Here is a 25,628-nt window from a genome sequence, read left to right as displayed (position 1 = left end):
AGGATTTAAAAAACACAAATCACAAATTATTTATCTGTGAATGCTGTTTCAAATCACACAGTTCTGAAGGACATACAGTACAGAATACCACAACATCAGCAAATTCAGTTCATTTATACCTGCTATTTCTACAATGTCCTGAGACATTCAGTGCCTTGAGATCAAAGGCCAACATGTCACCGTGCACCAAATTCCAGAATGTATGTAAAACACTTCTGCCATTTCCATAAGGAAATCTCTCTTCATTTCTGCCAGCTTTTACCTGCTTGTCAGAGCTGTGCAATGGTAACAAATATTTTTTTATCCACTGCAACCCAGAAAAAAAAAAAAAGCAGAACCAAACAGAGTAATATTTCTTTCTGACTTCCCAGTTCAAAGCCAGCTTTGGCCAATGCCATGAACTCCTGTTAGCCATCATACAGCGACTTGTCCTTTTTTCCTAACTTTGGAACAACTTCTCCTGAAATCCAGTGTCTCCTTCAAAGTACACTCTATGTATTTTCTCAGCTTCTCACAATGGCTCAAATTTACAGTTTGGAAACACAGTTTTCCAGATGTGACAAAGTCTGCCTGTTCAGATTCAGCAGTTTCCTAATTACATCTGCTGGGGAGATGCTTGATTCCTTACTTCCCCTCTATCATAATCATTTTACAGTTCTGCATCCATTCTCACCCTGACAACACTGCATTCTTGCTAGAAAATTAGCCGTATTTTAAATCATATTCTTTAAGTCAGGCCTGTGCTACACACACTCTAGATCTCCATCTGTGCAGATTTTTCTTCTCTAGATGTGTGTTAGCTGTACAAACACCAAAAACATATCTACCTCCTTGCAGCAGAAATCAATTCCACTTTCAGGGTATCCATTTCAATATTTCTCTCCCAAACAAGAACAAAGAGAACAATCCCTGAACGAAAGATGGCACAGTGTCTCACTTTGCTAATTGCTTCCCTTGGAAGGGTCCAAATGCCCTGACAGACCAAACACAAGTGACAAATCCGAGCTAAACTGACAAGCTAACATCCTTAGTTTGTAATTATTTCCCTCACTGGAACAGGGTATGAATACAAGTATTAATAACTGCTTATTGCATTGTGTTGGTTGTTGGGTTTTTTTCAGTTTAGACTTCAAAGGGAATTAGAGAAACACAAAGCAATTTTCCTTTATTCAGTCCCGGTTAATTTCTTTCACAAGCTGTATAATGAGCTGCTCACGTGAAACAGAAGAAGAGTATTTTCTGGTTTCTTTCAAGTGCTTAGAAAGTGCACAGAAAGCAAGACTAAACCATTTCTGTTTGGTTGGGGTTTTTTCCTGGCTGTATAACGTGTGTATCTGAGATTTGGTGGCTACACGTGGACATCTTTTATTCAGTCTCCAACTAATGACACTACAGGAATATCCCTGACACACAGCTGCTGTTTCAGACAACTACGATGACAAATTCTGCTGCTGTCAAAGTCAGCGTTCTTTAAGCAGAACTAACGTTTCAGCCCTGACAGAACACACAACGGCCACTCGTGGTTATTTGAGCTGCAGGCCTTTTGTAGGGTACAAAAACACAGCGTGACACCTCTTTATAGCTAGCAATTGTGTGCCGTTCCTGGAGGTTTGCAGCTAAGGAAAGCTTGGTTAAAGAAGTCACCTCCCTGGTACAGTTACCCACGCCTGTGAAGCCTTGACTTGCTTTGAGACCAGTCTCTCTGGTGGGGCCAGCCTGTGTTAAACTCATATTTAGGCCCACCACAAAGCTCTGACTAGTTCAGTCACATTATAACCTGACTTGAAACAACACTGCACTTAATTTTGAACCATAACAATTAGATGAAAGGACACAGACCAAACTCAGCCCTGGCATTGTTATGTTCCTACTGCATAGATGCTGTCCATTAACCAGGTGCAAGTGCTTCTTTGTGAGCAATGAGAACAAAATACACCAGAAACTAATTCAAATACCACCTGTTTTTTCCCCCATGAAAAAACAAATCATCCCATCTAATATCATACCATTACTTTCTGCCTTGACAGAATTACTGAATGTCTTACAGAGGCTTATGCCAACAGAGCTAAGGCAGAGAACATTTCTCACGTAGACCACATCCATTTTTGACTTGAGAGAAGTTCCCAGTGTTTATGAAAACAAAAGCTGTTTCCCTGATACCTCTTACATCTCAGAAATGATTCAAATCTGAGAGTCGTGGAACACTGTGAGCTCCTAGGTCTGAAGCCACAGATTCATCCTCCCTCCTTATTAGGGCAAAAATCCTCAGGGAAAACAAAAATACGAGTGGATTGACAGGAAAAAGCCTATGATGTACTTGCACACATCCTTAGTCTGAAGGTTAGAAGATCAAGAATCTATGGCAGGCTCCAAGGCAAGAAGTCAGCACAGGCAGACAGGAATGATTCTGGTTTGACCCAGTCCATCACAAGTGAAACAAAGCAATGCTGTGTACTTCAAGCACTGAGACCCACAACTGCTTAACTGCAATCCCAGCCTTAGCAGCTGACTAAAGAGAGAGTTCCTACAGAAACAAAGCAGAGGACACATCTCAGTGTTTATGTTCCACCAGTTTTTCTCATGCTGGATCCCATACCAAAGCCCACACTGACTGAAGAACAAGCCCTCACTTCACACCTGAGCAGAAGAGCAGTACATTCCTCTCATACAGTCACAGCTTCTCTGCCTATCCCTAGAAAAACCTATGGTACAGACATTAACATCTTTTTCCTTACATACATTTACATATTATGCATGTATCCCAAGTCCAATGCTACACTCATTCACTTATTCAAAATAACCAGCTTCCTCACTAGTCAGAAAGAAAGGTTTAGTTTTTTCCACATGGATTATGAAGAAGAATTTAATAGAACTCACTTACCGAAGGATTTCTTTCCTAGTGAAGAACGTGCAGTCCTGTAAAACACAACAGGTGTTACTGTATGATAGGAATACTGAAAGTACAAATCATTACTTTTTAATATTTTTGGAAGGAAACTCAGATCTGGCAGAAAAAAAAACATTACAGATGCCATTTGTTTACCATCTAGCTTTGATTCAGAAAGCAGCAGATGCTATAAAATAATGAAAATATTCTAAGGATGGGGCTGTCAGGAAAAATTATACACCTAGAGTGGAACTCCTGGAGAAAAAACATGCAGCTTGTTTGCAATTAGTTGGACAACAAGAGGATCTTTGAGGTCCTTTTCAACCCAGGCCACTCTATGATTCTACAATTCAGTCTGCTGAAACATTCCACCAATATGAAATGCTCAGAAGAAAAATTAAAATAAGTAAAATATAGGTGAAAAATATTCTACAAACAGATGTAGAACACAATAAATAACGAACAGATTAAGAAAACTATCTTGTAACTTGGACTCTGCAATTCACATACTTAAATCACTCCTTACCAATGTCAGAGTTTTGCTAGGAGAACTGGCACTTCACAGGCGAACAGCGATTTGAGCACCGAAATATTTTGCACTTTGTGTATTTCTACACGTCACAAAACAGGTTATATTACCAGGTGTTGCAAAAGCACAACAGTCAGACACATGCCATTAATGGAAGGAAATAGTCCCTAATTTCACTATATTGTCTACTAGATGCTAGGGGCAAATTCTGCCCTGCCTCCAAAACCAGGAACACTGGTGGCAATGAAATATTGGGTGACCAGTTCAGCTCCCTGTTCAGGCCATAGGTTTGGATAATATACAGCTCCGTGTCATGGAGCTACCAGCTGCTGGGGAAAGAGCGTGGGAGCAAACGCTCCAATGACAAAGGCATGCAATGGCCCAGGGGATGTGGCAGACACGTGCTCAAGAATTCTGCCTTTCTCCTTTAATGTAAACATTTTAAATATATAATAAGAGGCAGTTTGTGACAAGATAAGAGCAGCGGGCCTGACTGGCCCTACTGAAGAGTACATATAACTATCATAGCCTCACTCCCGTTCTGCACTTCAGGCAATGAGAGAAAATTTCATTTCATTCCTAAGGTGAGAATTAATCTGGCTATAAATGCTTGCTGCTTCAAAGGAAGGGAAAAGCCAATGATCACAGCTATCTGAAGCAATCAACCAGCTTGTCTCAGGTGTCCAGGTAAGCTATCAGTCCTGCCTGGTATCAATTACTCAGTTTGCTTGTTCTCCTCGGTATAAAGCAGCAGGAGAAGAGCTTTCCCCTCCGTGTGTTGCACAGCAGAATAGTGTTACAAGGCAGCACAGGAAGGCACCTTGAAAGCTGCTAACAAAGATGTCACATTGTCTGGAACTGCACAAAGTGAAATAGGAGCCAGCTGGGAAAGTCTTCATTAATTCCAACGTGTTCACTACTTACAATCAAACTGCCACTTAAGGATGCATCATTTACTGGTGAAAGGCAGGTACAATCTCACAGATGATTGTGATGCTCTGTGCAGCAACCATCCCGTAATTATACAGGCTTGACGAAACAGCAGGCGCTGTTATTTAACTAGAAAGCTGACAGGGAATTGATATGCAAATAGAGGTAAAGATGAAAAAGACAAGTTACCCTTCATCTTCCAGAATCCTGTGAAAACACCACTGAGAAACTTTCAAAACATTATAGTCTTTTTTTTGCTAAACTGTCTCCTTTCTGCACCTTCCAACACAGTTTAACTTATACTAGCACCGACATAAGGGACAGAGTTAAAGCAAGTATCTATTGATGGCAGGAAAGAGGTACAGGACTGCCCTTTCTGTTGTAAGCACAGCCCCACTTTGGATTGGAGCCACCATGGAACACAGGTCTAAGCATAATTCCATTTTGTAGTTGCTGGAACAACAGCAATTTAATTCCGATTTAATTAAAAACCTTCGGCCAGAGAAGCACGGAGGTGATTCATCCAATTTTCTTCTGCCTACTTCATTCATACAGAAAAATACACAGTGATAGACAATAAGTAGTAAACTGACATGTTGAAATAACAAATGTCACTGAACACATCTGTTGTCACATAGGCTGTATTTTAGTTAATCATGGACTTAAAAAGCAACCTGCCTGTTCTGCTTGAGCACAGGCAAACTCCTTAAAGAAATGGGAACACAGTTTTCATAATTTGTAGCAATTCTAGATTTCTGGCAAGAATTTATCCTGAAAATATAGGCTTTTTTTTCTAATTCTATGCAATGTCCTGAAACACTGCAGCAGGCCCTCACGGCTTTCAGGTTACTCAGAACAGAACAGTTCAGAATAGAACAGTCTCACCTTGAAACGTTACCTCCTCCAGGGCCTGGGAGAAAAACCTGCTTCTCTTCTAAGATCTGCTGTCCCACTTGCTCTGTCCTTGTGCCCTTAGAAGTGAGCTAATTGCAAGTGCAATATGAAGGATTACTAATGGTTGTTTGGAGATAAGATACTACTTCAACAAATCAGCAATTATCCGCTTAACGTCCTTATGGCTAATAAAGACAGTGAATATCATAAAGCAAACAGAAGATTTCCTATTGATTTTAATGAGATCATTAGCTTGTATAATGGGACTCTATTCTCATACTTGGCATTTAGGTGGCTTAACTGGTTCTTAAAATATTCTGCAGAGAAGAGACTCAGACAGCTGGTGCACTTGGGTTGTACAGAATCACTGAGTCATAGCACGGCCTCGGTCGGAAGGAACCTTACAGCCCACCCAGTTCCAACCCCTGCCATGAGCTGGTTGCCACCCAGCAGGTCAGGCAGCCCAGAGCCCCATGCAGCCTGGCCTTGGGCACCCCCAGGGAATGGGGCTGGTACTGCGACCTTCTGCCAGTCACTGCATTGCTTGTGAAGCAGAATTAACCATCTCTGCTCTTAACATTTCCTTTTAAAACCAACACAGCAACAGGAAGGTTTTGCAGAACCAGAACTGATAAGTGTTTTATCCTTTGACCTGCTGTGTCAGGTGAATGCAAGTTCAGGACAGACGGTAACATAGAAACAGTGGCCCCATTAGCCTTCAGGACTTCATCACAAACTCCTAGATTGGTTGTGCTTCATATTTAGGGCAACAGGATTTGAGCAAAAAATAGGAGTAGAGATAATGATACTGAGAGCACTGATTAACTAACCAACTTTAATCTCACATGATATACATACAGAGCATAAGGTGAAGCATGCTTCCAAGATCAGAACACAGTATGATTTATTCTGTGGCATCTACTGCCAATCAAATAAAACTGATTTCATACAGAGAAGGTAACATTTATCAGCAAGGAACAGAAGAAAAATTGAAGAACAGAATCGAATGAGAAAACAGCAATACTCAAGTATGCAGAGGCACTTCTTGCACCTATTAAATGTATATTTCTTCTTTACAACTATACATGTATAATTATATGCATAATTTCAGGAGAGCAGGCTTATTCTGCTCCTGCAACAGCTACATCACAAAGCTGTATAAGCAAATAAGTGCAGCCAAGCAGTCCTTGCAATGCAAAAACCAGTCCCAATCTGACAGCCTCAAACAAATGCCAACAGGCCACAGATAAAGCAAACCACTGACCAACAGGCACTCGGATAGCATCCTCAGGCCAAGACAGATGAATCCCTTTTAGCTGTCTCACTGAGCAGCTTTTAAGAAATGAGAGGACTCAATGCTGTATTTCAAATATTAACATCGTACAGCAGTATTTCATCTGGAAAATCCCAAGTGATCTTTAGCACTGTGGCAAAAGGACTCCGTGTGTCTAAGAATACTTGAAATGAAACACCATGAAAACGTTGTCGTGTTAAATTATCACAAATCAAAAGTTAAAAGGTGCCAGATAAAATGAGTTTTCATGCAGTAGATGCATTATTATCTCCATTCTGTGCAGACGTTCTGTTTTTGGATTCTAGTTGCCATACAAGTAAGGCCAGCATAGAGCTGTTGTGTGAGACTGAATCAGCAACACGTTTATATGTATTTTCATCACTGTGCAGAAAAACACAAGCAGAAAACCCCTGCAGCCCCCACTGAGTTTCAGCAGGCCAAGCCTGCAGCTGTGAGAAGCAGTGGGGCACTGGAGTGAAAGCAGCCGGGCATAAGCAGTACTAACAAAGAAACAGACTGTCAGCAAATGCAATTTTGCTCAATCCATAGATGCAGCAAACAGTAACCTGAAACCAGAATGGGGCTGCAGGATGATTTCAAAAAAGCCTTCCTTCATTGCTGTGCTGCTGGAAGTTTGCACATTAGCGGCAGCACTTTATCAAAGGGAGAAGTGCTTTTTGCACTCCTGATCCTGGAGGACCTGTGATGAGTGTGCTTTTGGCACTCTTGCCTCCTAAGGAGCACATTTTCATCACAGATCCTGTCTGAGCCAAGCACAGCTTTTTAAAACCAGCAGATATCTTCATGGCTTAATTTCAGCTTATATAGGACATTTCTGCACCCGATTTCATCTGGTTTTGCAAATTGCTCATGAAGTATAGTTTAGTTCCACTCTGACAAGTGTTTTAATAGAAGGAGAAGGCTAGCTCTGCAATAGGCAAATTCCTGTGGAAAAGACAGCACAGTGATTATTTCACATGATTGCTGCTTACTGCACTACTGCCTCGAAGACAACTGGAACAAACACCATCCTGTTTTGGTGCTGCATGGAAGAGAGGACAGGAAACAATCTAGCAATTAACAAATGCAAAAATGACTGACTTAGAATAAAGAGAATGATCTGAAATAAAATATTTGTGTCCTATATTCCCCAAGTTATGCCTATTAAGGGAACAATTAGAACTGAAATCATATCAAATTCAGAGCACTTACTGAAACAACCACAGTGAAAGCAGTGAGATTGCTCCAAGAGCAGTCAGGCCGAAACCCAAGCACAGCCTGGAGGCATTTCCTGTTCAATATAATGCAGTGCACTGAGGCCAATACATGGCCCTGATATTGCTTTATTTAATGCCCTTATTTCCCACTGCTTCAAGTATCCTCACACAGCACCACTCACAGTTAAATTCTCGGTTCACTGCTTTTCTCATTATGGAACTTGGCACCCAGAAGTTGTCCTGTATACAATTTTTACAAGTTTCATTTTGAAGTGCTGTTTGATTGCAATGAAATACACCTTCCTTGCTAACACTTACCTTTTCTCTACCCAGACCTTGGGGAGATTTTGCATTTTATGTTAAAAACAAAACCACCAAAACAAGCAAGTACTGTAAGGGCACAGGAAGCAGAAACCAGTGTCTAACTTGGTGATGAGGTGAATCTCTAAGAGAAAACCAATGCTTGCAAAAGCCCGACTCCTTAGATTACCCTGATGTTTCACTAGGCTCATGTAAATGTAGAGAGCTGTCAGCCAGAACAACACCAGTTTACTGAGTTTCCAGATGATACACAAGGTGTTAGGAGATCTGCAACATGCCACTCTTTCTTCAGTTAATTGGCTTCTCTCTATTCTGAGTATTAAAAAATAATAATAATAAAAGAATGATAAGAAGTTTAATGCCACGGAGTCATATCAAGCACCTTCTCCACAAACAGCTCCAGCTGGCCCTCCCACCAGCAGCCTTACTGGAGACTAATTGAAGCAGCCACCTATTTGAAAACTCTGAGGTCATCTTGTGGGTGAACAGATTGGCAATTATTTCATCTAAATGTTGTGTTAAAACCTGATCTTTCAATATGGTTACTGTTATGATAAGATGTTCATAAATGGGCATTTTTGAAAATCTTAGATGAAATGAGGATCTTTTATTTCATCAATAACACGCTGCTGGCCTGAAATCAGTGTATGCGAGCTCCTCATGCAGGTGATTTTGCTGCTGCTTAACCTTTAACTCCTGATATAAAGCTGCTTACGTGTGAATTTGCCACACATTAAGCAAATGAACTTCTCATTTTTCCATCCTCCTTTCACCTATCAGAAGCAGTTCCTATGAAACAAGCTCTTAAAACAACCTGCAAGGTAAAAAAAGACCGCTCTACTAAAATAACGTTCAGGTGCTACAAAGCCAGAATAACTCATGTTCAAAAGATGGCAATGGCAAAAGTTCATTTATCTGTATATACTTGGCTGTGCACTGGGGTACCAACAAGCACAATGGATTGTTGAAAAGCATGTTTTACTCCTCCTACTGAGCTGTAAGTCCTCCTGTAACAAAGAAATGCACCAGCCTAACCACTGCGAGGCTCTGAAATCAATTACCCAGCATTAGGAAAGGCAGGGGCTGCACAAGCCATTAGAAGAAGGCAATTTCTGGATGAAGAGTAATGAATTAGGGATGACATTTCGGCTCTTGCATTTGCCAGTTTATGTCAAGAAGATAACATTAATTACATTTAGATTTTGTTTTGTTTTGCTGCAGTTGGGCTCTGTTCTGTGTTCACTTTTGAAGATAGAAGGAAGACAGACAGTAGTGTTTCACAGGTCTGTGATTCCCCTTTTGCCTATCTATCAAGGATGTAAAAAATAGCCTTTGAGGATCTTTGACAGCCAAGCCTCAGACCAGTGCACTGGACTAACATATTACAATGACGGACTGCTGGTGAGGGTGAGATATGCGACAGAGTGGAAATTAAAGCAGCTCCATTTTCGTGTTTCTACAATGATAGCAAGAACAGCACACATATGATACCCTGCTACCAACAGGATTAGGAATTTAATAAGAATTTAATGTATGCTTATTTCATAGCATGCTCAGTACATGCCCCCAGACTGACTTCATCTGGGTAAATCTCTACATCTGTAAAAAGCCCATGGTAGCACTAACTGCAAAAATAAAGAAAAATTAGTATTTAAAATCACAGTTTCTAATTCAGGGATAGAAGTCAAAGTTCATGAAGGTAAACATAAAGAGTTTTACCTTCATGTGCCCTGAATCTGTCCCTTGATTATCGGGAGAAATTAAACACTGACTTCTCAAACTGTTCATTCTGCCTGTATTCATCACTTCACAGAACACAGCAATGCAAACAGCCCTGCCTGCACCTTGTAGCAGGCGTTCACCTGCCTCCTTCTCCAGCAGACTTCTATTTCATCTGCTGCCCAACTTGTGTTTTCAGAAACTCATTCTAGGTGTACACAGTGCAGACAGCATCCCTCAAACCAGATCAGTAAGGTCTGGGTTATGCTAAAATGCGGATAAGACGAAATCATTCATCACCTGGAGCGTGAAAAATGCAGCTGGTGTGAGTGCCACAAATAAAGTGCCACCCATAAAGTACCCCCAGGCACTAAATGAGTACACCTTCTGGTAAGAAGAAATTACCACTCAGGAGTGGATAAAAGCACAAGGGTACCTATTTTGGATTTACAGCAAGCACATTTCTATGATTTACTGCCTGAAGTGAACTTAGGCATAGATTTAGACACATCCTATTTTTTTCGCCCCTACCGACAGGGAAGTTAGCACGGGTTATAAAAAGGTTATGGACACACTTTCCCTCCTTTAGGAACCGCTCAGTAAAACGATTACAGTAGACAAGCGCCCTTCCCAAGCCGGTCACGAATGTTTGGCTGTTTCCTAGCCCAGATGCGGCGGATGTGACTCCCACCCTTCCAACACAAGGCACCGAGCTGTCTTACCTGGTAGGCATCCAGCTGCTCGTCAGTGAATATTGTCTGCTTATTACCCATCTTAGAAGAATTCTTCCTTTATGCAGATGCATCCCATAGGAAGCAGCCGGGCTGCTCTGTGCGGCGGGCATTTAGAGCACGGATTCCCTGCGAACGCGCCGGCAGAATCGCGAAGCCTGCATTGAAATGCTTCGTGCTGCGGAAGGAAGCGGGACCGGAAAACCTTTCACTCGAGCACACCTAGGAGGCGGGCGCTGCAGTCACAGGCAGGTGGCATCCGAAGGCAGCGATGCCATTCTCTCCGTATTTCAGATGCTTCTCCACACAGAGCTCTCACGACTCCCAGCCCGCGGGGCTGTACGGTTACGAACGGCTTCGCAGCCGCTCCGCTCCGCGCCTCAGCGCGCCCCGTGCAGCGCCGCCGCCTCACAGCGCCGCCTGGCGCCCCCTGCAGCGCCCGGCACAGCAGTGCTACTGCGCACACGCGCAGAGCGAGCAAAAGAGCACCGAAGAGACGCGTGCACAGCACGAGCGAACTCCGGCACGCCGCGCCGCTGTAGGCTGAGCCCAGCTTTCCGGCTCGCGCTTCTTCACCTGCTCCGTTTGCATTTCTTGTTTTAATTCAACGGCAGAGCGTTAAGCAATATTTACTCCTGGCATAAGTAACGGCAATAGATCGATACTTTTCTGTGTACACAGCCAGACTCTAACCGTAACGTTATCGGCACCGGCTTTCATCACTTCGCACCCAATTACGTGTCGGGCAAAGCGCTGCAGGCTGAGCTCACACCGCGCTCCGCCCGCCCTGAGTAGCGCCAGCCGAGCGCCGCATCCCCGCTCAACGCCTCACCGACTAACGGGACCCGGCGCGAAACGCGCGCCCACAGCACAAAGCACAGCGCATGCGCACCTGAAGGCTCGGCTCAGCCCGCGGAGGAAATGGCGCATGCGCAGCCGTACGGCCCCGCGCGGCAGCGGCTGCCAGTCACGCGGACACTGGTCGTCAGTCACACGGACAGCGGCTGTCACACACACACCGGCGGCGTAGCGTTGCTCGCTGCCGGGAACGCTGCGCTGACGCAGCCCGCCCCACAGTGCGGGCACGGAGCTCGGGAGCGCGGACCCCGCAGCACAGCGCAGGGCGGAGCCGTCAGCGCAGCGCGAGGCGCGGCAGCGGCCGCCTCCCTGGGGCGGGGCGGTAGCGCGCGGCCGCTCGGCGCCGGTTCCGCTCCGTCGGTGACTGCGGACGTTGCGGGGTCGAAGAAGTGCCGGGCGCGCCATGGCCGCGGCCGCGTGGATGCCCGCGGTAGGTGCGGCGCGGCGCGGTGCGGTGCGGTGCGGTGCGGTGCGGTGCCGTTCCTTCGCGGGGTCCGGGCGCCGCGCCGGGCGCGTGACCTTGGCGCCGCGGTGCGGCGTGCGGAGCTCGGGGCCGCCTCGGAGCGGGGCGCGGCGGTGGCCGCGGCTCTCCCGTCGTGGCGGTGCCTCTCGCCGCGGGATTCGCCGTCTGTCTGTTGTTGCGGAGCTTCCGAGGGGAAGACCCGATCGTCCGGGCCTGCCGCGGGGCCTTCGCGACGCGCCGATCCCGAGCGGCTCGGGGAGGCCTCGGCCACCCACGGGGCCGCAGCAGCGCGCTCGGCTGGCGGTCCCTGCCTGCGGTTCCGGCCCGATGACCTTGCGAGGTGAGGAGCCGTGCGCGGCTCTGCCAGCGCGGCGTTCCTCGGAGCGGACGCGGCGAGCTGTCCTTCCTGCCCGGAGCCGTCGGTGCCCACAGCTCCGCTTACGGTGTGCGCTGCTGAAAGGCGGAGATCGCAGCCGCGGTTGCGGAGGACTCCCCGGCATGGCGGGACGCCCCGAGCGCAGTGGAGGTCATTCTGTGCGGCGCTGTGCGGGCTGGGCTCCTCATTGCAGTGCTGACTTCTGCCTTTCGTACACTCTTGGGTTTTTAAAACCTGCCGAGTGCACGGAGGACTGCGGCCCCAACGTACAGACATAAATAAAGGCAAGAACAAAGTGCACCCCGGTTCCAATGGAAGAACTTCCACTGGTGGGACTCAGCTTTGGAAACGTGACCTGGAAGGTGCAGATGTGCTGCCCGGGCAGCTGGTAGGGGAACAAACATCTCACCTTGCTTTTCTCCTCAGCCAGAGTTGCTGCTGGGGCTGCCGTGCAGTCCGGCCAGGGAGCAGCTGTCCTCTGCTCACCTTGTGCTAAGAATACCCTGGAGGTGCACACAGCAGCTCCCCAGCAGCTTGGCAAAGCCATAGTTACTCTGTTTCATTTTAATTTGTGTTAATCCTGGTTTAAAGCAGGAAATTTGAAGGGGTACCATTTTGAAAGTGTGAATGCTGCAGCGTTGAACTGTTTGAAGATCCGTTGGTGTAATAAGATAACATCTTTTTGGTTTATGTTCCTGCAGGTTTCTCGACTGCTAGGTGCTTTCAAAAACCAAAAACAGGTGACCAGAAGTTTTAGTAATGCTGTGAGTATGCTAGTCATATTTTTTTCCTTTAAGAAGTTTCTCAAGAAAAAGATAAGGCCTGAATAAGTGAACATTCATGCTTTTAACGCCAAACTGGATTTACACTGGTTAATGACTTTGCTAATAAAAAGGCTTACAAGGAAACCAGACATGGAATGACAACTTGTCACAAAACACAGACATAAGCTTCTGAAACTTCTGCCCATTCTGAAATAGGCAAATATGGACAAATGAGATTGTTGAGAAGCTTCTCATCCTCTTTCTTTTGCAGGCATTCTGCTAAGCAATATTTACTTTAGCATATTTACTTTAAATCTTGCTGCTTTTAGAGTATCTCACAGCTAATGGTTCTGCCTTTTCACAGCCCTCTTTAATGTATTTCAAGCACTGGTGTAGGTTCTTTAGCACTGTGTGTGCCTGAGGTCCCTGCAGGCCTTTCTTCAGTGAAGGTGGCCTTGAAAACTGCAGTGGTGGAAGCATGCACTGCTGCATGCACCCTTAGGCAGGACTTAAGGAAGAGTTGTGGTTTTTAATTCTAAGTTATGTAAAACTACTAGCGGAGAGAAACTGAAGTGAAGGTTGTGTCTTACACAGCACGAGAAGATGTAGGCGAGGCTCCTCCTGATCTGCTTGTACCTCATTTTACTGCATCAGGTGGAACACCTTCTCTGCTGCAGGTGTAGTCCTGCTGTGCTGTGGAGCAGGAACCAATCTTGCATTCCATCGGCTGCCTGCTTGCTTAGTAGCTGTGATCTCTGTCTGAAGCTCTGCTTCCTTAGCTTTGCACAGTAAAATTCTTTGACTCTGATTAGTGGAAACAGAACAGTTAAGATACACTGAAATCCTGAGCATTCCCATGGGAGAAGGCTGGGCACACATCTCATCACTTGGGGTTTGGCAAATAGTGCTGTATGCCTGTTTTTGTACAACAGGCAGCTTCCTACCCCTGCTGTCCAGTGACCCTGGGCTGTGCAGTTTGAGTTCATGTGGGGATGATAAAAGAAACAAGATTGAGAATGTTACAGAGAGAAAAGAATCAGACATTATGAAAAATTGGCCTGAGATTTCTTTGAGAACCTTTTGAGAAGTTCAGATAGACTTGGTTTTTTTTGTTGTTGTTGTTTTTTTAAGCTTTTCACAAATTAAATCTTTTTTAGTGTGGGTCAGTATTACACAACATGCAGCTAATATAGGAAATGTATGGAAAGAGAGCTGTAAGTAGGTAGTATTGTCTCCTCTCTATTTTTCACGAAGAAAACATTCTGAGATTGCTTATTTGAAGGAGCACTGAGCAGGAACCTGCTGTTCAGGTTAAACATGTGCTTTGAAACAAAAATAGCAAGCAGATTTTTAGACAGTTGTCTCAAAATGTTTGCACTTCCCTTTGAAAGCAAGCTGGTCACTCTTGCTTCTGTCCACTGCTGCTGCTCTTCATAGTGATTTTTGGTAACTCAAACTTTCTTTTCTAGTAGTTACTTGGTTCCTGCAACACATGAGAATGTTTCCTACGTGGAACACAGCTTTCATTTCTTTTATTACTGATGCTTCCTTACTTAGGTACAAACAGTGACTTTAATCCCAGGAGATGGCATAGGACCTGAGATTTCTGCTGCTGTCATGAAGATCTTTGATGCTGCCAAAGTGAGTCACATTTGTCTTGCTGTGAGCATTGTAGCTTTAAGTGCAACAACAAATGTTAACTAGTTATGAGTCATTTTTAAGCTGCTGAAACTTTCTGGCAATACAAAGTCAGAAGCTTCCAATATTAAAAGACTGGATTGCAATATCACGGCAGTGTCTGAAACTGTTAGCTGGAGAGGAGTAATGAGTTGAGAGCAGATGTTGCATTTAAGTGCTGGAAATGTCAACTCAGTGTATCATCTGAGCCATCTTGTTGACACAGCTATCCTGAGTGACCAAAAGGAAAATATTCTTTCATCTACAGTGACTTCTCAGTGCAGATCAAGCACTGTGAAGGGGACTCCCTTATTGTTAGAAACCTAATGGCAATTATTCTGTTGTACCACGTTCATCTCTGTGATGTGAAAACTACATCTGTCCAAAGAGGACTGTGTTTCAGCATATCCAAGGAAGTTCACATGAATGTGTCCAGTTTGCTTGGAAGAAAATGTAGTTCTTCAGGAAGAATTGTTGTCAAATTGTTCCCCCTCAGTAACAGTATCAAAGCATATTCATTTTATCTTACAACTGTCCAACTTAGATTTGTAAAAGGTGCAGTTCCTATGTAATCAAAGAGAAGCCTTGTAATAGCTCTGTCTGACCCTGGGGAGACAGGCAGGAGGTGCAGTGAGGTAAAACCTTTGCACAGAACTGTATGTTTGCAGTACTTACTCTGATTTGTTTTATAGGGTGTTTTGCTACTAGTTACACTTGGACTCATTCCATTTGCTTATGAACAGCCTTAAATCTTTTCATTGTGGCTCTTCCTGATGGACAAGGGGTGGTGAATGCAAATCCAGAAAGCACTGCAGGACGTGTGTAGATTTCCTTTCAGATAACAGGTGGATCTGCTGTGCACTGCAGTTTGGAAGATCAGTTCTCAATGAGTTCAGTTTTTAAATGTCTTGTGTCCCTTGTCAGGAGGAAAGTGACGGCTGTAGCAGGTGCAAGAAAGCAGTGTGTAAACAGTCCTTATGCTGTCTGTAGGTCATGGCTAGGGAAGTGTCTTGTGCTGCTTAACTTTGTGCTGGTATAATGTTGCTCATACCATTTCGTTTTCAATTATTTACATTTTAAAAGTCACCTTTATGTTCAACTTCAAGCATCTCATACTTACTGTCACTCATCAGAGGAAAGATGTTTAAGAAGGCTCAAGCCTGATCTCTTGTGAAAGAGGAGTTACAACTGAGAGCAAAAGTCATGAGACTAAAGTTAACACAGAGCAAATGTGTTTAGGTTCCTATTCAGTGGGAAGAAAGGAATGTTACAGCTATCCAAGGACCAGGAGGAAAGTGGATGATACCTCCAGATGCCAAAGAATCCATGGATAAAAACAAAATGGGATTAAAAGGTACATTGGGGGTTAATATATTGACATTAAATATCATTTTTTACAGGGACTTTGATTTGAATCCAAAGTCCTTCCTCACTATCACAAAAAGATGGCAAATTATGGAGGACGGCCTATTAAGTCATCTTCTGCAATCTTTGTGTCAAAGCTGTAACTGTCACTGATGTTTAGGAAATATGTTACTAAATATCAGCTTTGGATTTGATACAGTATGCTTTTCCAAGGCAGTTGATACACAAGAATGTGTATCAGTTCCCAATGAACGGTATCCTCATACGTTGTTTGTACTGAAAACAGTTTTTGATGAACTCCCATTCCATGTAGAATTAAGGCCACGATTTGGCCCTGGAGCAGCTGATGAATATCACTGTGTGGTATTCCTGAGGGCACGGAGAATTCCCGTGGCATTTACCGTCGGGGTTACATAAGAATTTGCAGTTCCTCTCTCACAGCGCCACCTGGTGCTTCAACTGTGATATTTATGACGTGGGTTTTATCATCTCTATTTTTTTTCCCCTTCAGGTCCTTTAAAAACCCCAATTGCTGCAGGACATCCATCGATGAATCTGCTGCTGCGTAAAACCTTTGACCTCTATGCAAACGTACGTCCCTGTGTCTCTATTGAGGGCTACAAAACCCCTTACACAGACGTAAATATTGTCACAATACGAGAGAACACAGAGGGTGAATACAGTGGAATTGAGCACGTGGTAAGTTGCTGGGAGTGTTTCTGGCAGTTTCTGGGTCTTGTTAACAACAGGTTAGCTCATCTCAGTTGCTTGGTATTGAGGGGCAGAGCAGTGGGATTTTTTGTTGGTTGCACTTTAAGTTCATTCCCCACAGGAAAGGTCCTATATTATAGTGTGTGCTGTGGAGACTGCCTCACTCAGAATTCTGTGATTCTGTTGTTCAGAACATTGTTCAAAACTGTTGATTTGCACAAGTAGACTTCCACTTCTACTAGTAATGCTACTGTTGTCTTTCAGATTGTTGAAGGCGTTGTGCAAAGCATCAAGCTAATCACAGAGGAAGCTAGCAAGCGCATTGCAGAATTTGCTTTTGAGTATGCTAGAAATAATCACAGAAGCCATGTTACTGCTGTGCACAAGGCAAACATTATGTATGTTGACATTTCTTTTGAAGAACAAGTGGTACTATACTTCTGATTATAAATTGCTTTTAAATTTTCTTCAGATGTCTGATGTGTGAATGCTAATGGGAGTAACATGGACAACGCTGACCTTCTCTTGGCAGGGCTGCAGTCACTGTGTGCTAACGCTTCTCTTACTAACTCTGTGCTAGTGCTGTGACTTTCTTCCAAAAACTCTTAGTTTAAAAATAATCTTAACCCAGGAAAAATAGCTGATGTCTTTTACAGCTGCCAAAGCACTTCACTGGCAACTAATCCACACTGTGTGTGATAGTTTGCATCATCCCTGCATAAACTCAGTAAATTTACTTCAGTAAACGAGGGAGTCAGTTGGGAGCAGCAGTTTAACCATCATGCATTAATTCCTGGAGCATCTTAAGGGTAAATTTAAAAGACATAACTTTCTATTAAAATACTTACATAAAGGATTAATGGTTGTAATTAGGTTTTTGCAGTCTACTATTTTTTTGCTATTTAATCCTGTTGCACGCAGTTCTCTTTATCTGAATATCTTGCTTTACAATAACTGCAGTATTCTTCTACTTAATTGCAGGAGAATGTCTGATGGGCTTTTCTTGAGAAAGTGCAGGGAAGCAGCAGAAAACTGTAAAGATATTAAATTTAATGAAATGTATCTGGATACTGTGTGTCTGAATGTGAGTATCTATTTGTTTTAATTGTGGTGTTTTTTTCAGTTTACAGTCTTAAACTTAATGAAAATATACTTCTTTCTAGATGGTTCAGGATCCTTCACAATTTGATGTGCTTGTTATGCCTAACTTGTATGGTGACATCCTCAGGTATGGAGATCTCAATTTTAACTAGCCCAGCACGTACAACACTGTTAGTTTCCTGACAGTTATTCAGGTTACATGCTAGCCAGATGAACGATCATTTTCTCCCTCCAGAGCTTAAAACACAAATCAGACTCTCAGAATGATAAGAAACAACGTATTATCATACTAGTTATCCGTATGTTGTTGGGAGAGAAATTATGATGAGAACATTCCTCGTAGTAAAAGGGAGTTTTTGCTGATGGAGGCTATGAGTGTTATTCCAGTAGGGCTGGGTGGAGGATAAATCATTCCAGAAGTGTGAAGAAGTTAATGGCTCCAGTTGTAATACAGATTGCTTGGATTGACAATGGGGAAAAAACTTGCCACTTGTCAGCACTGAAATAGAGTAAGATGACTGTGGAACCACCACGTTTAGAGTGAACTAGCCATATAGTGAAATGATTCTGAAGACTGAAATGTATAACATCTCAGTGTCCTACCATTGTTTGGGTTTTGTATTATATCTTTTCACCTTGGGATTCCTGTTTGGAAAAAAAAACGTGCTACAGTCAACCCGAAGGCCTGAAGGCAGAGTCCTTCAGCAGGCTTTCATTCTTGAAGGAAGCTCCAATAAATTTGAGTCGTCTTTTGAAGAAGGGCAGTCTTGTCACTGGGGAACCTCACTCACTGCGTTTTGTTCAACGTGAGCATAACACCAGGGAGGTCTCTCAGCCTCAGTAGATGCAGAAGGAATTTTTACTCCAAAGCACTGAGCATCTTAAGTGAAAAGTTTAAGAGTATCCATTTTCTTTCCCAAACAATTACAACTACAGCTGATCAATTTAATGTAAAAGATTGTCGCACAAACTCCTCCTTTCTGCTTTTTAGTCCTCTGTTAGCTGACTTGTAGACAATGAAATGGTAGGCTAAAAAATGTAGATGTGAGATCTTTATCAGTTTTTTCAGCTTTGAGAGGACAGTATGAAAACTGTGGGCACAGTTCATTTACCTTTCTCCATGTTTATTTTCAAGGAAATCAAATGCAAATTCCTGATGTTTGATCATCTACTGATGTCAGAATTATGACTTATGGGCTGTTCACTAAAGAGAGGAGTAAAGCCAGTGTTGTGCCACTTGGAATGTCCTTTAAGTTACATACACTAACCTTAACCAGAAGTTCTTTCACCTGAGCAAATTTTTTCCATGATTTTTAGAAGGATTTTATATACAAAAAGGGATGTGTGGCCTTTTAAAGGGAAATGAGACTTAAATATATATAGGGTACTCCATATATATATTAATATATATATATATATTAATATATATTATATATATATATACGTATATATAAATACAGTCTGAACTTTGGCTAGTTCCTGACACTTCTAAAGTATTCTGTACTTCTCTTGTGCCTGTTTCTTAATTACTATACTGTATGGAATCTCCTTTTCATTTCTCTCTATTGAAATGGCTCTTGCTAGTAGTTCTGCAGATTCTCAGATGTTCCAGCAGTGTAAGAAGCTAACAGCATCTGTTCTTTCTCAGTGTTATTCTTGTTGGTAGTTAGAGTAGGTTACTGTTGCAGTAAAATGAGAAACAAAGATAATTTAATACAGCTCTGAGAGGCAACTACATGGAAAAACATAAGGATTTTTTTTTTCCAGTGACTTGTGTGCTGGATTGATTGGTGGTCTTGGAGTAACACCAAGTGGAAATATTGGTGCTAACGGAGTTGCAATTTTTGAATCGGTAAGTCTTCTTACTCAAGATTCAAACCGATCAAGTAGTAATAACTACTTTTGTCTCCACTCGAGAATCTAAAAGCTTGTCCAAGATGCACAATGTAGGTATATTAAAAAGTAGTTCTCTGTAAAGCTATGTTTTACTGCTAAGATTTTGAAGTTTTACTAAAAGAATAAAGCATGTGTTACATGTAAGTTTTAGCACGTGCTTTTATTGGCACTTTCACCCTCTTTCTTAAACACTTCATGAAATAGAACTTAAGAGGCACTAGCTGAACTCGTTCCCCTTTTCTAATGCCTTTGGACTGAATTGTTCCACTCTCTCCTATCTTCTTTCTCTCCTATCTTTCTTTCCATTAAACATATCCCTGTGAAGTAAGTTCCATTTCAGCATGCTTGTGTGTGAGGATTATGTTTCAAATGTCCTCTGTTAATCGCCATATTAACTTTGTAACAGACAGATTCACTTTTCTTTCTAGGTTCATGGAACAGCACCTGATATTGCAGGAAAAGACTTGGCAAATCCAACTGCTCTTCTCCTGAGTGCTGTAATGATGCTGCGTCATATGGGATTACACAAGCATGCCACAAAAATTGAGACAGCTTGCTTTAATACAATTAAAGATGGAAAGGTAATATAAGAGCATGCAAATACATAAAACTGATTCAAATGATACCCTGTTGTAACAAAAATTAACTCGGAACATTAACGCTAAGACAAAAGATGCCCTGCTTTGCCGGCCTGAATCACATGAGCAGCACTGCTGCTGTTCTGTGCTTGTTGTTATGTTACCTCTGGTGGTATTAAGTTTGCCCTCTTCAGCAACAGGGATGCTCTGTAGCTCTCCTCCTGCCTCAGTTTCCGCAGCTCTAAAAGCTAGAACTGCTAATCTGTTTTCCATGAAAGGGATTAGAGATCTGAGTAAATAGTGGTATTTCCCTTGTGAAGTTTATGGCGCACTAACAGTTAAATCTAGACCTTAGAGCAAAGGACAGTCATTTGCCTTATGTAGGCTTAATCACTCATCTCAATTCTGACTCTTAATACTTCTGTTCCTGTTTTTGAGGTCACTTCTTTTACTCTTTCTTCCTATTTACCTCAGCTCCTTTTTAATCACAAAATAAGTTAGGGGCAAAATGATATCCAGTGATTACTTCTTCTCTGTGCAGGTGTACCTGCCTGCAGATTCAAGACTCAGATAGTATTGGTGCAGGGGAAGGAGTTGTGCTCTGAAACCTGACCTGAATTTCTGCGTGTAATGCTGCTGCTGGAAGTTAAAGTAGTTGAGTGCACCTTTCCAAAATACAATTGGAAAGATTCCAAAGATTGCCCTTACGGAAAATCAGCGTTTAGCTGCTGTGATTATCTGGGGCACAGGCATACAAAGCTGCTTTGCAATGAAAAAGAACAAGCCTGCTTAAACAAAAAACTGTCATTATTTCATAAGTGGTCTGCTTACAGCTGTCTTGCTGCGTGTAGGAGCCAGTTTAAAAAACAAACAAACAAACCACTAAACTTACAAATGAATAGAGAGATGCTTCTGTACAGTTCCCATTTACTGCTCTGGAAATGAAATCTTCCATCTGCAGGTTAGTAATTGTACAGAAGATAACAGCACAAGTTGCGTGACATGGCTACTTGTTCACTAGTTGCTGTGTTGTGATTACACGCTCACAAGGGAGAGAAGCTTTTCGAATTGAAAAAAGCATAATGCAAAGCATAAAGCAAAATGCCAAGTTCCTAAAACTGTAACCTTTATTGCCTTTCATGCTTGCCCTTTCTTTCCTTCATCCCTGCCCCAAGCCATTCAATTAAGATCTGCATGGATGTGATAAAAGGGGAACACTAATAATTTTTAAATTACCTCTCAAAACTTTTAATCTGTCTAGTTTGGGCAAACAACATTGACTACTTCAATTTATTTTCATTTTACTGTCTCCATGCTGCCAGAGAGGAGTTGTCCTTAATAAAGAAAGTTTAACTACCTGTTTTTCAATCCCTTAACTCAACCAAGCAACCTTGGACACCCGTTAACATACAGCATTTCAAGAGCTGTGTGTGTGCTTTTCCTCTGTGGGCTTCCTTTGTAAAACACATACCCAAAGCATTACTGAATGACATTCTCTTAAATTAGTTGATGTTGTACTGAGCCATCATGTATGAATTTTACTTCCAAAAGGCAGACTTATTAGGGAAGACTTAAGTCCATATCTCTTAAGTACATTATGATATGGCCATAGGGACTTTGGATAGCATTGTCCAAATTCACTTCTGCGGGTAGTTAAAAGATAAATCTCACTGAGATCTGAACACTCAGATAACAATGCTCAATGCTCCTACTCATTTTTCCCTACCTGCCTCAGTTTGCATTGTTGCTGTTAACGAAGGCAATGTAGAATGCAGAGAAACCCAGACTTGATGTATTCCTTCTCACCTATACCCAATACCAATACAAAACATAGATGATAGGACTGTGCAGTGGTATAACTGGCTCCATTAAACATTACAGTGATAGCATTTTTTCTTCCTTCAGGCTTTGACAAAAGACTTGGGAGGTAATGCCAAGTGTTCAGAGTTCACAGAAGAGATCTGCAGCAGAGTACGGGACGCAGAGTAAACTTCTCGTTTGATCCGTATTAACTCTGAAAAGATGCATCACAAACATACAGTATGTAACCTGGTATCTCTGTGCGTATATTTTGCTCATCTCTATAAAGCAAACTTTATAGGGAAGGCCTCTTCATTAATAAATTTAGTCCCCATGGCTACAGATGATGCTTGTGCCTGCTTTCAGTGGACTTTAAGTGCTCTGTCTTATTTATTTCTACCTGGTAAGCATTTTTATGTAAGAGAAGTATTTTTTTGCCACTGTAACTGTACCATTTGCTGTTTCAACTAGATGGCTTTTATTTTTCACAAAGAAAAATTATGTGAATATAACATAACCAGAACTAGTGAATTGCTGCAGCACCTTAATGCTTAGAGCTATGTTACTGGTCTTACTGAAATTTAAAGGACAGGCTTTTGGCCTAACAAGAGCACAAGACAAACATTATAAAAAGAAACGGGTATAAACTAATTTCCAATAGCAATTTTATGTTAAAAGCAATGAAGGAACACTTCTAGGTGTCTGTTGATTGATGAAATACAGCTTTGCCTTCAGAGGGCATGCAAAAAAGAAATGCAAAATCTTAGAGATTTAATCTGTTTATGTATATGGAAAAAGAAAAAGACATCAAACCAGCTAGATGTGAGAACTGATATTAACAAAGATATTTTTCAAATCTGTATCAAAATAGTTCTTACAAGTTTTCCTTTCTGAAACACAGCCTAATTTACAAGAGAGTTGTAACGAGAGTAAATTAGAAAAACTCACTCCTGCTCTGTATTATGAAGGGAAGTTATTAACTTCACCAGTTTATACAAAATATTTCATGGCTTCTGCTGGATTGCTTTTTGTGTTATACTTTGTTTTTATGAAGCCTGCTCAGTGTGTCTCACTGATTCTATTCCATAAACTCTGAATGTAAAAGACTAGTCCTAATGGAATGAAGACAGATTGAAGGTCTGGCTCTGGGTGCCTACGTTCCAGAAATACATTTCATCCCTATTCAGGGATCAGAGACCTTTTCTTCTCCTGCTTCCTAAGCTTAGTAAGCACCAAAGCACCTCTTTTTTTTCCCCCTCCCTTCTTCATCACACACAGGTAATCATGAGCCATTCTGACCTGGATTTCTTAAGGGTATGCTCCTTTTAGCATATCCTTCAAGAAAATGCACGTTTGTAAAACTCGTGGCTAACACAAGTTTATACCTACTGCCAGAGCCAGATGTCTTAAAGCTCAATTGTATTTATGGGTATTACACCTCTTGGTTACTTCCTAGTGAGGCTGTTCAGGCTGGTTATTTCAGAATCAAAACTATTTTGAATAATGTCTTCTAGCAGAACTCTATGAAGTAAGCAACCCAGCTTTTTTGTACAGCCTAACAACGTGTTGGAGGGGGGACAGTAAGCTTTATTTCTTGTGCTCTCTGCTTTTGGTGAATAGGGTATCATTTCCTTGTGTTTTACAAGCTGCTGCTTCCTTGTTTCCTCTAGATTAATCTTAAGACCTTTTGCAGTACCATTACGCACAAAATGGGGAAAAAATAAACTTTTTGAAGTCCTGCTGCTTGTTGTCTTGATAATCCCAGGCTCCTACTTTGTCTGATGCATTAAGCTGATTGCTGACACTTGCAACAAACTCTGAAGTTTATAGGATGTTTAAGACTGATCGTGAAACTTCCATTGAAACAATATTCTGCCCTGCATGGTTAGTTGGTTTTAAATCAAGAAAGATGGCTGCAGACTCCCTAGCTGTTATCCATTATAACTCTCTGCCACCACTGACTGAACTATCAGCAGCCCTTTTAACCCTTCATATAGCAATTTATATTTTCTAAGGGAAAGAAGAAATGCTCCCGTTTGTCAGCATTAGAACAACATCAGTATTGAAACATGAAAGTAGAGTTGCAATACTCTTATTTAAAATGTGTTAATTGTGCTTTGAGGTGAGAGCTCCCATATTACCTACTTTGTATCTTTCCATTTTCAGGAATTGTTTTCCCAACTTTGAGTGTTGGTTTTAGAAGAAATAGTAATGCTTATTTCAACATGGATTTAAGAAATGATGACCTGCTGCTTTTAGAAAAGTCTAGCTGGTATAGAAGTGGAAGAGGGTTACAAAATGCTGAGCTAGTGAACAGAAATACACTTTTCCCTAGGATGAAAGAAAACAGGCCTTGGATTTTTTATTATTGTTATTTTAAAAACTAATCAGCTTTATATCCAGAGTGGTAGAACAATTTTACTAAACAGGTACTGCTAACTAGTCATTTACCACATAAGCTCCAGGCAACCTCCTGCAGAACAAAAAAATTATAAGGGCAGATCACTGTTTTTTCTGTTTCAGTCTAGAGAACATATACTCACTTCACACAACCTATGAGGATATCATTAATCTTGCTCATTTAGGGCATAATGTAAAATACATATTATAGAATGGGCACGCTGTACATAACAGGACAAACTATCAGGTGAGTACTGGGAATAACTAAATTAACATAGCAGCTTTCTAGTGCATGACTGCAAAATAAAAACAAGCATTAGTTTTCCTTAATGATTTTGATTAGGAAATACTTCCTGTAGCTTACAAATCTTTCTTAATGCTCCGATGAAAGGCTTCTTACTCTTCATAGAAGGAGTCCACTTCATTTTTGTATTTCTTAAGCACAGTGAGCCGTTTTAACTTCATGGTGGGACCTTAAGAGAAGGAGTTCATCATAAAAGCAGAAATAGAAACAAGAATTCCTACCCTGAAGCTTTGGTTTTGGATTTTTTGCTACAGAGCCTTTGTTTGGAAGAACACCTACTTCATTAGTTTAGACCTCTGCCAAAAGTGAGCAGTAGTTGTGGCACATGGCTGCCTTTGTGTAATCGTTAGCACTTCAAAAGCAGCTAAATAAGCAGGTGATTATTTAACTATTACTGTTTTTATTTTTTTCCTATTAAAAGACTAGTGGTTTTGAAACTTTGTTCCCAATTTGGGTAAATTCCCAATTTACTCACAGAGGCAGGTAACATGGCTTTGGGCTCTGCTGTCAATCTTTCATTTTGTCCTCTTTTTTTTATTGCTGTTAATGGTCACTTTTCAGAATTATTACTGGAAGTTATTGAGACTTTAATGCATAAAAAATAATTAGAATTGCATAATTACCCAAAGCAATCTCAAACTTAGCTACAGTGCTGTACTCACTTAGATGACCACATATTTCTACATGTATGCATAGCAAAAACTGCAGATTTTGTATTCTGTAAACGCTGCTTAATTTTTCTTCCTTCAATCCAATAATCATATACAGAATTTGACAAATAGAACTGTATTTGGATACTTAGGAATCGGCAGC

At 41.9% G+C, this 25,628-nt stretch overlaps 3 protein-coding genes across 5 annotated transcripts in view; 1 reads left to right on the top strand and 2 right to left on the bottom strand.

Annotated features, from left to right (window-relative positions):
* CIB2 (calcium and integrin binding family member 2) overlaps nucleotides 1–10,908 on the bottom strand; it is a 37,950-nt gene extending 27,042 nt beyond the window's left edge. For both annotated transcript variants that reach the window (XM_042876158.1, XM_042876157.1), the window contains exons 1-2: nucleotides 10,514–10,908; nucleotides 2,882–2,916 (exon numbers count right to left, since the gene is read on the bottom strand). In XM_042876158.1, the coding sequence (XP_042732092.1) occupies nucleotides 2,882–2,916; nucleotides 10,514–10,564 (86 nt within the window). In that variant the 5' untranslated portion in view covers nucleotides 10,565–10,908. The remainder of the gene's footprint in view (nucleotides 1–2,881; nucleotides 2,917–10,513) is intronic.
* A 798-nt stretch (nucleotides 10,909–11,706) lies between these two features.
* IDH3A (isocitrate dehydrogenase (NAD(+)) 3 catalytic subunit alpha) lies at nucleotides 11,707–23,850 on the top strand. The gene is made up of 11 exons (XM_042875638.1): nucleotides 11,707–11,810; nucleotides 12,921–12,983; nucleotides 14,541–14,624; nucleotides 15,900–16,014; nucleotides 16,537–16,724; nucleotides 17,001–17,134; nucleotides 17,718–17,820; nucleotides 17,900–17,964; nucleotides 19,605–19,689; nucleotides 20,162–20,314; nucleotides 22,217–23,850. The coding sequence occupies exons 1-11, from the start codon at nucleotides 11,784–11,786 to the stop codon at nucleotides 22,298–22,300; spliced, it is 1,101 nt and encodes a 366-aa protein (XP_042731572.1). The 5' UTR covers nucleotides 11,707–11,783; the 3' UTR covers nucleotides 22,301–23,850.
* The window catches only part of ACSBG1 (acyl-CoA synthetase bubblegum family member 1), a 30,873-nt gene continuing 28,176 nt past the window's right edge, over nucleotides 22,932–25,628 (bottom strand). The window contains exon 14 of one of the 2 annotated variants that reach the window (XM_042875637.1): nucleotides 22,932–24,984. In XM_042875637.1, coding sequence (XP_042731571.1) covers nucleotides 24,908–24,984 — 77 coding nt within the window. In that variant the 3' untranslated portion in view covers nucleotides 22,932–24,907. The remainder of the gene's footprint in view (nucleotides 24,985–25,628) is intronic. The other variant, XM_042875635.1, reaches the window with a different exon arrangement.

The sequence above is a fragment of the Lagopus leucura genome, unplaced genomic scaffold (genome assembly GCF_019238085.1).
Source record: "Lagopus leucura isolate 7727_CA_CO unplaced genomic scaffold, USGS_WTPT01 Super-Scaffold_100015, whole genome shotgun sequence".
NCBI lineage: Eukaryota > Metazoa > Chordata > Aves > Galliformes > Phasianidae > Lagopus > Lagopus leucura.
The sequence above is the reverse complement of the archived record's forward strand: the minus strand, read 5'-3'. Positions and strand labels throughout refer to the sequence as shown.